Source organism: Temnothorax nylanderi, unplaced genomic scaffold, assembly GCF_030848795.1.
Source record: "Temnothorax nylanderi isolate EJ_2023f unplaced genomic scaffold, tnyl_v1.0 TNYL_tig0608_pilon, whole genome shotgun sequence".
Classification (NCBI taxonomy): Eukaryota; Metazoa; Arthropoda; class Insecta; order Hymenoptera; family Formicidae; genus Temnothorax; species Temnothorax nylanderi.
This window is the reverse complement of record NW_027249670.1, coordinates 1-14,308: the sequence shown is the minus strand read 5'-3', so window position 1 is coordinate 14,308 and position 14,308 is coordinate 1. Positions and strand designations below refer to the sequence as shown.

Below are 14,308 nucleotides of genomic sequence, written 5' to 3'. Positions count from 1 at the left end.
CAGACTCGTATTTTTTTTTTGCGGCGTATCTCGACGTTTAGGGGTTGAAAAAACCCCTAAAAAATAACGACCGATCTGGATGCGCTTTGGATATGTTGTCGAACATCAAAAAACATTAGACACGGGTTTTTTTTGCTGCTTATCTCGACCGATCTGGATGCGGATCAATCGCAGGACGGATTTTATAGTTTTTAGCGAATATCTTCGAAAATATAAGGCGTATGAAAAAAAGTTTGGTACAAAAGGTTTATGACTTTTTGTGCTCTTTACAATGGCGTAATCAGATTTTTCAAATTTGTCACATTTTTTAATTTAACCCCACTCCCACCTATTATTTTTGCCAAATATAACAATTTTTCCAACGCAAATTTAAGAGCGTCAAATGCCAAATACATCCATGTGTATTTTTATTATGATACCATTATTAGATTTTTGGCAAGACGAGATGATATGTGGTATAGGCGTCGCGCTGTAGGTAGGTGTTGCGTTATTTCTGTTCAGTTGCGCCGTACGCTTAAAAATTTCCATTACTATATACTACGACATAATATCCCATGTGCGAATTTCATAAAGGCTCAGTGCTGGCTTGGTACTGGTGCCAGAGTTACCAGTACTGGCTGACGATTCTGGGCCAGTACAAGCTAAGATCGGGGTCATTACTGGGGCAATGTCGGAATGATAACACGGGTCCCAGTCTTGGCGCCAACTTTGGCCCGACACAGAGTACTAGTACGGGGACAACACTGATTGCCAGTATTGGGCCAACTCTTGGCGCCAACTTTGGCCCGACACAGAGTACTAGTACGGGGATAACACTGATTGCCATATCATACTCGCGGAGTGTTGCTTTCGTGCCGCGGTCGTTACTTCCGGCGCCGCTCGAGCAAAAAGCTTTCCAAATTCCCTCGCGGCGTGTTGCTTTCGCGCGGTTGTTACCTCTGGCGCCGCTCGAGCGAGAATTTCTCCAAGTCCAATTCGGTCTTTCGATACTCGTGGCAATGCTGTGTTCGTATAAGTTACACGACGGTGGCGATTGACTACGAGCGCGAGCGAACGGGAAACGATGCTCCCCGCATCGACTTCGTCGTATGTGCCCCTTTCGTGTACGTATTCCATGGAATGCGTTGTGCACAAACGTTTTACACATTTGTACGGACCAAGCGAAACGCGTTTGCACGTCCGTACGTATCGCTCGTGTCGCTCGACTCGCCGAGCGCACCGCACCTCTTATAGTACCCAACCGGCCGGCCGAGCGATCGGCGACGCACGGTCTTACGCACGGTCGCTTACGGGCGCTGGAGGCGAAATATCGAGACCATCGGGACTTGACCGCTGAGAGCGACGACGACGGCATGAACGCGGTCGTTACCTCCGGCGTGGGCTCTAGCGAAAACTCCCATCGCGGCGTGTTGCTTTCGCGCGGTTGTTACCTCCGGCGCCACCCGAGCGAAAATTTTCTAAGTCGACCCAATACATGCCCAGTACTGAGCCGACTCTCGGCCGTAGATCAATATCATTTCTGGCCTTATACACGGTCAGTACTGAGACGAGACTCGGCTCAGAACAGAATATGGTTGCATGGGGGTATTGGCACAATACTGATCTAGCGGTTTATCCGTACTGGGGCAGCACCACCCATCAAGTCTTGGCAGCCAATATTGTGCCACTTCTGGGCCATGCGGACAACTCTGGCAGAAGTCCGACATTCGCACATGGGATGCGATGAAAGTCCAAGCAGAGGAAAAGATATCACGTCATCCGAAGTTCAAATGGCGCGTGCGCAAAACAGTGTTATAAATACGCGTCGAAGTAAATTGTTGTGAGCGCACAACGGTATAATTATTCATTAATGTGATCTTACAATTCGGCGGTATTTATAATGTCGGAGTCGACATTCCGTTGCTAGTCAAGGACTCTCAAAATAGCGTTAACCTCTCGCTGTCAGTGCCTTGCGCTGGCCTTTGCATCAGCGCTTTCGGTCATCCCGGAGTTGAAATGGAAATTTTTAAGCGTACGGCGCAACTGAACAGAAATAACGCAACTCCTACCTACATCTACAGGGCGACGCCTATACCACATATCATCTCGTCTTGCCAAAAATCTAATAATGGTATCATAATAAAAATACACATGGATGTATTTGGCATTTGACGCTCTTAAATTTGCGTTGAAAAAATTGTTATATTTGGCAAAAATAATAGGTGGGAGTGGGGTTAAATTAAAAAATGTGACAAATTTGAAAAATCTGATTACGCCATTGTAAAGAGCACAAAAAGCCATAAACCTTTTGTACCAAACTTTTTTTCATACGCCTTATATTTTCGAAGATATTCGCTAAAAACTATAAAATCCGTTATTTTTTAGGGGTTGTTTCAACCCCTAAACGTCGAGATAACCAGCAAAAAAAACCCGTGTCTAATGTTTTTTGATGCTCGACAACATATCCAAAGCGCATCCAAATCGGTCGTTATTTTTTAGGGGTTGTTTCAAACCCTAAACGTCGAGATAAGCAGCAAAAAAAAAACACGTGTCTAATGTTTTTTGATGCTCGACAACATATCCAAAGCGCATCCAAATCGGTCGTTATTTTTTAGGGGTTTTTTCAACCCCTAAACGTCGAGATACGCCGCAAAAAAAAAATACGAGTCTGTTTTTTTTTGCTCAACAACATATCCAAAGCGCATCCAAATCGGGTAGGGAAACTTCCGACCGTTCCCTTGTCAGTATTGCAAAGACAGATATTGTCAATAATGTACCATGGAATAATATAAAATCTGTTTTACAATTAAATTTTACTAATTCAACAACCAAATTAATTATATGTAACGGATTAATTAAATACCCTCCTAAAGATCTCCGTTCTATTATAATTATCGGTGAAAAGGGCGGCAGTGTGGTCTAGTGGTAGAGCGCCAGACTCGTAATCTGAGGAACCAGGTTCGAGTCCACTAGAGCCATGTAAACATGGAATGTTTTTCCGAAGCTGCGCCCCTCCGTGCAAGATAGGCTCTTGTGCGGAGCAAACTGGGCTCCGTCTTTCGGAAAGAGACGTTAAGCCGTTGGTCCAAAGGGTTAAAGTGAGAGGAGAAAGGGTAGCAGTGTAAAGGTTTGAGTAACGTTCCTTATAAAAACGACTTGCAAACCCTGCGGGGATAAGCAATAAAAGATAGTTTATAATCGGTGAAATGCACTGTTCGCCTACCGAAGGACACCGAGGCGTTACAAAGACATATCATAGAATTAAGCATAAATATTATTGGGAAAATTTAAAATCCGACGTTCAACAATATATACAACAATGCTTACCATGTCAATTGGAAAAATTAGTGCGAGTAAAGACTAAACAACCTATGATAATTACTGACACACCAGGGCCCCTATTCTTGAAATACTTGCGTATACGCAAGTAGGACGTTGCGAATGATAGCAATGGAAAATCCCTAGAGCAGTATTCTTGACAGTCGCAGAAATAGTTGCGTATACGCAAGTAGGACGTTGCGAATAATCGCAGTAAAAAATCCCTAGAACAGTATTCTTGACAGTCGCAAACGCAACGTATACGTAAATTTTCGTTCGCAATTGTTCGCAATGCAACGCATGGGTCAAAGCAGTCGTTGCAAGAGAAACGTACATGTTTTAAATGACAAGTTCGATACAAATATAATACGTACAATTAGTAGAAACCAAAAATGGACTTGGAAGATATTATAATAAATGTTCCAATCATTAATGCGTTACAAAACGCTGAAATAGTAGAGGAAAGAAGAGATCGGAATATTCAGTATAATCATCATATTCGTGATCAAGATGATCCTTTTGAGTTACCCAATAAAAAATTTGTGCAATTGTATCGTCTAAGTAAAGCCGCAGCAAGATATGTAATAGACATTGTCGAGCCACATATGACTCCACAAACGAGAATATCTGCAATCAGCCCTACAACTAAGGTAATAATTCGAATATTTTTAATATAACACACAGAATTTTGTTTATTTGCATAAACATTAAATAAGAAAGTAATATGTTCACAGATTATAACAGCATTACGTTTCTTTGCGAGTAGATCATATCAAATGGATATTGGAAAAAACATATACATGGATGTTAGTCAACCAACGGTTTCTCGCAGTATCCACGAAGTAATTGATATTATAACAAGAGAAGAGATTATGAGCCAGTGGATAAAGTTCCCTTCTACATTAGCAGAAATGATTGAACTACGAACAGAGTATATATAAAAATGTCTTATAATTGTGTATAGATAGAAACAAAACTTTAACAAAACATACTAAAACAAATTATTATATTAGTAATATAATCAGAAATAAGGCAATTGGAGTTGACGTAGTGTGCATAGGCATTGAATCCGTGTAAATTTCCCGGATCGTATATTACACATTACAAAGATAATGTCACTCTACGTTTAATATTTAATTTCGCATTTAACATCTTGCGTCGGCTCCAATTGCCTTATTTCTCTCTTATTGCAAATCATTAGAGCCTTACTTAAATTCAAATTAGTAATATAATTATTTTGTACATGTCACATACATTTCAATATAGATATGTTATGTTACTATTTTCTGTTATTTAAGATTCTATAGAAGATATGAATTTCCGGGTACTATAGGTTGCATAGATTGCACTCATATAGCTATTTTTCCTCCAGCAGAAAACAATAATCTTTATCCAGAACACATTTATGTCAATAGAAAAGGGTATCACTCCATAAATACTCAATTGGTAATAATAATTTCCATATTATTTTTATTAACATTAATTATGTTACATTTTGTTATATTAATTATGTAACATTTCATAAAGAAATGCAGTGCAAAATTTATGGAACTAAAGTGTCACTTGTAATCTACACATCTATAGTATTTATAATCATTACAGATCTGTGACTGGCGATTAAGAATCTTGAATGTAAATGCACGTTTTCCTGGAAGCACTCACGACACATACATTTGGAATAATAGTAACGCAAAAAATGCAATGGTTCACCTTTATAGACAATATCCAAACAATAATTTCCATTTACTTGGTAAGTCATGTGTTTAAACAATTATGTTTTTGTAAAAATTACAATTAACACACAAAAAATGAATAAAAGTTGTATCTAATGTTTGTATTGAAATGTTTTGGGTTGTAGGTGATTCAGGATATTCTTTACGACCCTGGATGATGACTCCTATATTAGGTGCAGCAGAAAATAGCCCAGAAGCTTTATATAATGTAAAGCAAATGAGATGCCGTTCATTAGTAGAACAATGCAACGGGCTACTCAAAATGCGGTTTAGATGCCTGCTAAAACATAGGGTACTGCATTATTCTCCACTAATAGCTTCGAAAATTATAAACACATGTGCGGTATTACACAACATATGTATAAGCGAAAATGTGCCACTGCCATTGGAGATGGATGATGATAATGATGATGATGGTAATCAAGAAATCGATTTTGGAATTTACAACAACGAAAATGAAAACATTGCAAATGAAGAAAATGCAGTAGGTAGGAATATTCGCAGAATTGATAGAGATCTAGCAGCTGGCCGAATCAAACAACGACAAATGATAATAAATTATTTTTCTTGAATTTTATTTATGTTATATACTGACGTAGTACAAAAGTATGATAAAATAAACAAATTTGTTTGCAGCCCAAAATGTATTTATTCGTGTACTTTTCAATACAAATAAAAAGTTTGCAATATTAAACACATTTTCTTATGAGTTATATTGTTACATAATATAATAACATTATAATATTAAATATGGAAGCAAAACAAATAATTCTTGCATACATTTTTAGTAATAAAATTAAAAGCAAATATATATATTTATAAGTACTACATATTAGTAAGTATTATAACTTAGTATTATATGTGTATAAGTTTTTTATAATCAACTATTAACTATTAATCAGCCTTTTTAATCTCTTAACTGTAGTACAATCACAGTCAATCACTAATGTGTACAACATAATAAGTTTTTGATAAATATTATTTATACGGCATTAAACAAAACTAAATATTAAGTTATAAAATAACATTGCCATAGTAATATTTGGAAAAAATTAAAATTTGTTATTTCCACAACTTCCATTTAAACTAAGCATATAGACCAACATTTTATATCTTGCAAGTATAAAAAAATTTTTATATTATATCAGTCTTGCATAATAAGTTAGAGAATAAACACAATAAAAGAAAAGGAAAAATATTAATCTCTTCGTATAAGCATTAAGTGTATAAATGTAATATTCAAATATCACTTATTTGTCACGGGTTGTGTAACACACCGGCTAATTTTTCATGCGCTTCCACCAATCTCCTTAAATATTCTAGCTTAGCATTGTAATAATCCCTTTTTAATTCATATGTTTGTGCATAAACATTGTTTAATTTTGTTGAAATTTCAATAGTATTTTTCAATTCCTTTTTTGATATTTTTTTCCCCTTTCCCGAATTGGTGTCATTTGTTTCCTCATTTTCGGCTTTTTGTACACGAGTATTTGATTCTTTTAGTGTATTATCATTTTTCTGAAAGCCTTCAGCACATTTAGCTTGTTCAATATGTACATTACTGTTTTTTATCTGATTTCCATTTTCTTTTTCAATCAATACTCCCTTACACTTATTGTGTTTATTCCTTAACATTGCATTTATGTTTTGTGATGCTGAAATATTGATATCATTACTTTTTAAAGTATTGTGAGGAATGTTTGAAGTATCACTGTCTTCATATTCATCTAGAAATTCCACTTCCATTTGCATTATATCATCCTGGAAGACAAATAAACATTATAATCATTAAAAATTATACGTTGCTAATTTCATTAATTGCTAATTTCATACAATATATATATACACACACACAAACATTATAAAATTTGTTGATTTTAAATGTAATATGGAGTAAATCTATTTCACTGTATTACACTGTATATATAAATAAATAATAGATAGTAAGAAAGATGTGGACTGTATTCCAATATTCACTGCCACTACTGCGAATCTTCAGTTTATGTAACATACTATAGATTTGAAGTATTGGCTGTGAATATCGAAACGCAGCCATGCAATATTTTTTGTTATTTTACATTGTTATCTGCATCGTCCACTAAAGTTACAGTGGATTCTGGTATATCAAGATGTCCAGTTATACTGGTTGGACACATCATATTCAGAACTTGCTCTTCTTGTGGTGTTAATACGTCCGTTTCTTGTGTACCACCACCCGTTGATGCCATAGACTTCATTATAACACCATGTTTCTTCTTACTGCGTGATTGGAAATCATGCCAGCACTAGAACAATAAAAGCTTATAAAACACTGAAACACAATATATAAGTCTCATATCTGCCACATCTATCTTGTTATTAATTGTTATAAAATCGGTCTTTTTGCAAGTCTCTCTTTTAAACTGTAAATAATATTTTAAAATGATTAAAGCGAGAAACAATACCATTTCTTATTTTTTCAAATATAAAGTTTTGTAGGACTTTATCCTACATATTTTTCTTTTACATGATAATTGTTAACTATGAAGTTTTGCTTTATTTATGCACAAAATATTTGTTTACCTTACGCCAACCTTTCCAATCTTTTCTCGCGCCATTAACAGAGTTCAAGATGTCACTTATTTCATTCCATAAATGTATGGAGTCTTTCAGCGTGAAGGATGATGAGAATTTTGCTTTCGTTAATTTTGTATGTTTTGTCATGTACTCTATAAGTAAAGTTCTCTGTTCATTCGTAATGTTTGCAGCTCTCTTTCTTTTGTCCAAGTTATCCATTCTGTAATACAGAATAACAATTAAATAAATGTTAACACTTATAACAACATATTTTTTCTTTAGTTTTATTACTTCTATTGATTAAGGCCCGGTTTCTTCAGTGTCGGATAACTTTATCCTTAGATTAAACTCACTCTTCGTCTCTTTATAACCTAACCCTTAGAAAGAGACGAAGAGTGAGTTTAACCTAAGGATAAAGTTATCCGACGCTGAAGAAACCGGGCCTAAGGAGACTAATTAAATAATTATTCTATTACAAACCTTTTAAATCAGTGTCTTCGGCAATTTCTAGAAGCACGTATATAACCTAATTTACGGATATCTTCCCTGTTTCACACTGCGTGATTCTTACCCAATGTTTGTAGAAAGATCGTACATTTTCCAACGTTGCCAAGCGTAATTTGGTGCAATGAGAAACGTATACGTTTTCAATTGCGAAGGCCATTAAATGATGTTCAAGAATATAATATGAGAATTGTATACGTATTCTCGCCCTTCGCATACGTGCGTATACGTAATATTGCGAACAAGTTCAAGAATAGAGCCCCAGGATCTTCTTTCGATAAGGTAGCAATGGATATCGTAGGACCTCTGTCCAAAACCGAAAGAGGCAACGAATATATTTTAACCTTACAAGATCAGTTAACTAAATTTTGCATGGGAGTACCCCTACCAGATCAAACTTCCTGAAACAATAGCAGAAGCCTTCGTGGACAGATTTATTTGTGTATTAGGGGCAACTAAAGCAATATTAACCGACCAAGGAAGAAATTTTATTAGCGATTTAATGAAAAAGATTGCTAAGATATTCAGAATTCGCAAAGTTCGCACAACTGCCTTTCACCCTCTATCAAACGGATCGTTAGAAAGATCACATCATGCATTAGGAGAATATCTTAAACAATATGCAAACGAACAAAAGCAGTGGGATAGATGGATTAGTCTAGCGATGTTTAATTATAATACCAGCATACACGAAGCAACGAAACATACTCCGTACGAATTAGTTTTCGGTAAAATAGCAAGAATTCCATCAAACGAACCTCTGGCTCTATAAGATAAATTAGCTAATTACAACGAGTACTTAATAAATCTCGTCACGCAACTTCATACTATACAGACGAACGCTCGTGAAAACGTCGTCGAAGCTAAGTTCAAATCCAAGAGACACTACGACAAAAAAATTAACCCTCGAACCTTTAAATCTGGAGACCACGTGTTTTTGCTAAAAGGACCTAAGCCAGGTAAATTTGGAGATCAATATACTGGACCTCATGAAGTCTTAGAAATACTGAATAAAAACAACGTGAAAATCAGAATCAAGAAAATAGCCGAGTTGTGCATCCCAACCGATTGCGAAATTTCCCATATCAGAACCGGCTCTCAACAAGTAAGCGAATAATAATCACAACTACGAGGAACTGATAAGATGATGCAGCCAACTGTTAACCTTTAGAGGCCGGGAAAAGGACTTGAAGACTTTTTTTTTTTACTATTTTTCCCTTATTTAACACACAAATTTTGCCTGAAAACATCAAATAGCTTGTGTTTTTTGGGTGGTCGATATTTCGACCACCCCCGGCCTCTAAAGGTTAATCACCTGCCCAACCATATCCAATCGATCGAAACCACTGCAATTCGGAAGAGAGAGGAACAACAAGAAGAAACCACGATCCAAATCAACAATCCTACTTAAGCGATTAGAAATATCCAGTGGCCCATATTTGACATCCACATTCTGGAAGATATAAACTTCGCGACCTTGAATGGTAGGTAATTCCTTGCGGGCTTGCTAACATCTAACCTGTCGAATCAAAGATGAAGAGGGCTCCGGAGGGTCAATGGACTAGCCAAGCTCCTGAAGAACGAAGTGGATGGATAAGAATCCGCAAGGCGACGAGGTTCGGAGACGAAGCTACACTCGTCAGTTTCAGCCCAGAGCCTGAAAGTGAAGACGAGATGAACGACCTAGAAGAGCTGTTTATACGGAGGGGATGCGCAGCGCCCAGCATTCCGGAGAAAAAGTAGCAGACGCACCTCCCACAAAAAAATATATATGTTTATATATATATGTATACATATATATATGGGGCATTCCATGCCAAATCAACCAATGATTGACCCCGACCATTTTTGATTTGGCTGATAATTTTTTGTGTTTTTGCACTAAATGAAAGTAGCTTCCATGATTTTTTGTAGATTTTTATCTCTACTCATACTTAATTATGGATTTTTGAAAAAAAATGCAGTTTAAAATTTGGCAAATTTCAAATGCTTGTAACTTTAAGCTGCAATTTCATGGAGCGAAGAAAAGCCAGCGTTTTACCCCCACTCCATCAATTTTCGTCAAGTTGGCTTTACGGCGTTGCTTCGCTCAAAGTTCAACACAGTTGAACTTTTAGCGAAGCAACGCCGAACGCCGAAAACACGTGGTGATACAGAGAGAAAGAAAGAAGTCAAAAAATTCTAAAAAGTTAAAAAATTCGAATAAGTATGGCTGAAGGGATACCTGAAGGGAACTGACTGATAATTTTACATCGCCAGAAAATATAAACGAAGTTAGTATATATTATACAGTAATAAGCATATTTATAGGTTAGGTTGCTCTTTATTTCTTATTTATTTAAGTTATATAAATTTATTTGTTATATTGTAGGAAACTCTAGTGTACACCTGTGGCATGTGTGAAACTATCCTTCATAAAAATGAAATAGATCCGCATCTTTGCTTTGAAGGATTTAATGAATTTTATATAGATGAAAATTTATCTATTATCCTCAAAGCGGTGAGTATTAATGCCTTTTTTATTATATACATATTTTGTAAGTAGCATTAGTGGATGCTGTAATGTGCAGATGACGGACAAATTATTCGGAAAAGTTTGGTGGACGGTACGGAGGCAATGGTGCTGGAGCCGAGGGAGGAGACCACCCAAATCCAAAACCGAGAGGCCGATGGCAATTGGCAAACCAAAAAGTTTTGCAAGAGGAACAGCTTATTGAAGAAGTTCGTAAGCGTCCCGCGCTGTACGATTGTCGTCGTCCTCTTGCAGAACGAGGCCTGAGAGCCAGAAATAAACTATGGGAGGAAATAGTTGCAGCAATGAACTGTAATATTCTACGTTCATAACTTGACTGGAATAAAATTTATTAGTATGCCATAAATATATTTTTATCTTTTCCAGCTACGATGGACGTTGCAACTATAAAAAAAAATGGAAATCTCTGTGCGATGCTAACAGAATCCATAGAAATAAACAGCACCAACCGAGTGGCTCAGCGGGAACACGAAGAAGTAGCTGGGTGCACGCTGAGCGGATGCAGTTCATTAATGATATGCAGCTTCAAACCGAGTACGTATATATAAATTTACGAGCGTACAAACGTGTCTCAATGCACTAGTACATTTTTATTATATTTATTGCATGCAAATTTAATGCAAACTGTATGTTAAAGGACTGCAACCAATATTCCGGCGTCTGAAGGTCATGAGGAACTATCCAATGATAGTGACATCTTTCGTGATGGCAGCATTGGCAGCAACAGCAGCAGTCGTGGATCACGTGAGAAACTAACAAGTCTACTACGTAGTACTAGTGGAGGCAAATTAGGTTTTGATCTCGGAACCTGTTAAAACTACTCGGATGTTTAAAAATGTTTTCTTAGAATTTCAATTTTTCAGATTTTTCTTGAATTTCCTCTTTAAAGCGTCCAATTTTTAACCCATAAACATTGTAGTGTTTTTAATTATCTACATTTAAAAAAAACGTTCAAAACCGAGTAGTTTTAACCGGTTCCGAGATAATGCACTTTTTTTTGGTTTAATTTGCCTCTATTATACCCTTTATTGACTTATGAATATAATTTTACTACGCTCGGAATACAGGATTTGTGCATATGGTTGAGGTAAGCGTCGTCTCAGTATAGATGAGATAGACCCTTTGATCGATTGGTTGATGCCCTCGGTCAACCACTACAATCAACATTCCGCCGTTTACACCTCTCTCCTCCTCCACCAACACAACCGACTGACAAAGCGGCTTTATTTGGCAGTCTCGTTGCTGCCCAAACTTAGAGAATCGATCCTCGGAGAGTGGACGATATTATGCTACAAGTGATGCAAATTCTGAGTAAAGCGAAGAAACTGTAATCGAAGGATGCAAACGATTTAGAGAGAGCGAAAAGACTATTCAGTGATGATATAAGTATAAGATGATAAATGTTTTTGTTAAGTTCCTTACATAATAAAAACATAATAAAAAATTATAGTTTTAATTAATGTAATGTTTCTTTTATAATTCAATAACATTCCACCGTTTATTTATACCTCCTCCTCCTCCTCCACCAACACAACCGGCTGATATAGACAATTTTTTATGTTTTTACAATTGACAATAATACAGACATAGTTCTCGTATTGTTGTCGTTTATCTACTCTTTTTTTTTTAGACTTAATAGTCGCATGGATAATCTTTAGCAATGGACTATTATTATAAAATGCATTTCTAGATGCTTTATTAATTTTCAAGAACATACTACACACACACACACACACAGGTTATATACATATATAATAACTTTTTTGTCGCAGCAAACTGATCAAGAGACATGGTAGTTTCTCGCGCCAAGTACGCGTATGAAACCTATTGCCACGGCACTGCTCCCTCGTTATTAAAATAGCGACAAAATTCATTTCGAATTTTTATGCATTGTCGGGCACTCGTGTTCGATCCACAGTTTGAGATGTCTCTGAATGCACATCCATTTTCCATGATGACACGCCAAGACCCTGGTCTAAAGTCATTTGGACAGTGTGGATCATCGGCATCGATCAAACCCGGAGGCACATATGCGTTCTCATCACTGTCCTGCCGGCCGAAGCCAATTATGCAGACAAATAGTTTGCTTGAACGATTAGTTTGCGTTATCAGGACTGGCGATAATTGGTTTTCTGTATACTCTCCATTGACTGGGAGTATACCAAACACGTTTTCTATCTTCGTCTCGCACGGACTCAGACGGTAATTGTACACCTCTTGCTCTGGTGTAAGTCCTCTACCTGGATACGGACGAAGCAAGTATGGCTTCAAAGGAAAGGCTTCATCTCCCACAAGACAGTAGGGTAAAACAGGTCCTCCTTCCTCCAAACCGCTGCTGGCTGTGGAATATTCATTCCACCTTCTTCGAACGCTTTCCCCATAGCACTTTCTTTGAAGACGCCACCATCACTTCGTCGTCCGTATGCCCCGATATCCACAAAACGTATTATATAATTTGCATCGCAGATAGCCATGAGAACTATGCTGTGACTGTGTTTATAATTATAAAACGCTGATCCAGCATTATTGGGACACTAAAAGTAAGAATTGTTATCTCAAATTGTACTTCCTGTTAAATTCTATCGTATACCAACAATGATTTTACGTACTTGAATGGTGACGTGCTTGCCATCAATGGCTCCAATGCAATGAACGAAATTCCATCTTTCGTTATAATCATTGGCGATATCCACCCAATCTCTTTCTTCCAGTCGGCCGGGAAGAACCAAAGGGCATAAAAATCCCATATTGCTTTGCAGGTTTCATGGATGATATTACTCGCTGTTGTCACTCCCACGAGATATGGTAGGCCATCGATATCATGGAGTCCCCAGAAGCAAGATATCTATAATATTTAATATATAATATACCAATATTCATGCATTAAGCAAAAATGTATAACGTTGTTACGTTGTAACGTTGTTACACTACAAAAAACACTCAATTAAAATTAAATTGGATCAAGCAAAACAAACCTCAATGTTAATGCAACCGTTCAGCTGGTGAGATACTTTGTCGAATGACGTCCTGCTTTTGCAATCTTGGTCCAACCTGCCCAACAATTCTTCCAACTGAGTTGCGGTCATCCGAAAGTAATGTGGAATCGTATGTCCTCCAATATTAACTTCGGGACCGACGCAAAGAAAAAACTATGTTCATCACGATTTTCGAAAATGGGGTGCTACCCAAAACCTTTCTTCGCGTATCTTCTCTTTTTTTTCATTAAATACATAGCAGCTATAGCGGCTATGCGTCGTCTCCTTACAACCTCTGCTGCAACTGTTAGCTGCCACTGTACGTCTGTACTATTTCAACGTACGCGATGTACTGTCTATAATAATTGGAGTACTCCATTTTTATTATACGTAGTTCTTCTTCTTCTAGGTTAAGTAGCGTTAGCTCTGCTTTTCAATGCCACTTTGCATTGCGCGAAGTAGGGGTAATACGCCAGCTTTTCTTCGCTCCATGAAAAAGATGAGAGGCGATAGCGTTAGCTGTTCTTCGCTGGCTTTACAGTGAGGTGGAGTGGGGATAAACGCTAGCTTTTCTTCGCTTGCGTGAAATTTCAGCTTAAGAAGAAAAAGATATTTGTAAAACACCTGTGGGCTTTCTTTTCGTTTTTCCTCGGTACTTTTCGAAGACAAATATCGAAAAAAATGTTTAATGGGCAATATGACTGTTTTTT

General features: G+C 37.1%; 1 protein-coding gene, 1 long non-coding RNA gene and 1 pseudogene across 2 annotated transcripts; 1 reads left to right on the top strand and 2 right to left on the bottom strand.

Annotated features, from left to right (window-relative positions):
• Positions 1–5,299: 5,299 nt before the first annotated feature.
• Positions 5,300–7,805, bottom strand: LOC139784295 (uncharacterized). Its single transcript, XM_071723459.1, has 4 exons — positions 7,593–7,805; positions 7,109–7,315; positions 6,633–6,791; positions 5,300–5,347 (listed from the first exon to the last, which is right to left on the bottom strand). Exons 1-4 carry the CDS (start codon positions 7,803–7,805, stop codon positions 5,300–5,302), a joined length of 627 nt encoding a protein of 208 aa, XP_071579560.1.
• A 2,287-nt stretch (positions 7,806–10,092) lies between these two features.
• On the top strand, positions 10,093–11,735 carry LOC139784297 (uncharacterized). Its single transcript, XR_011721531.1, has 6 exons — positions 10,093–10,363; positions 10,462–10,590; positions 10,661–10,914; positions 10,990–11,157; positions 11,261–11,367; positions 11,711–11,735. It is a non-coding gene; the product is annotated as an uncharacterized lncRNA (long non-coding RNA).
• A 567-nt stretch (positions 11,736–12,302) lies between these two features.
• LOC139784293 (uncharacterized) lies at positions 12,303–13,370 on the bottom strand (annotated as a pseudogene).
• Between the last annotated feature and the right edge of the window lie 938 nt (positions 13,371–14,308).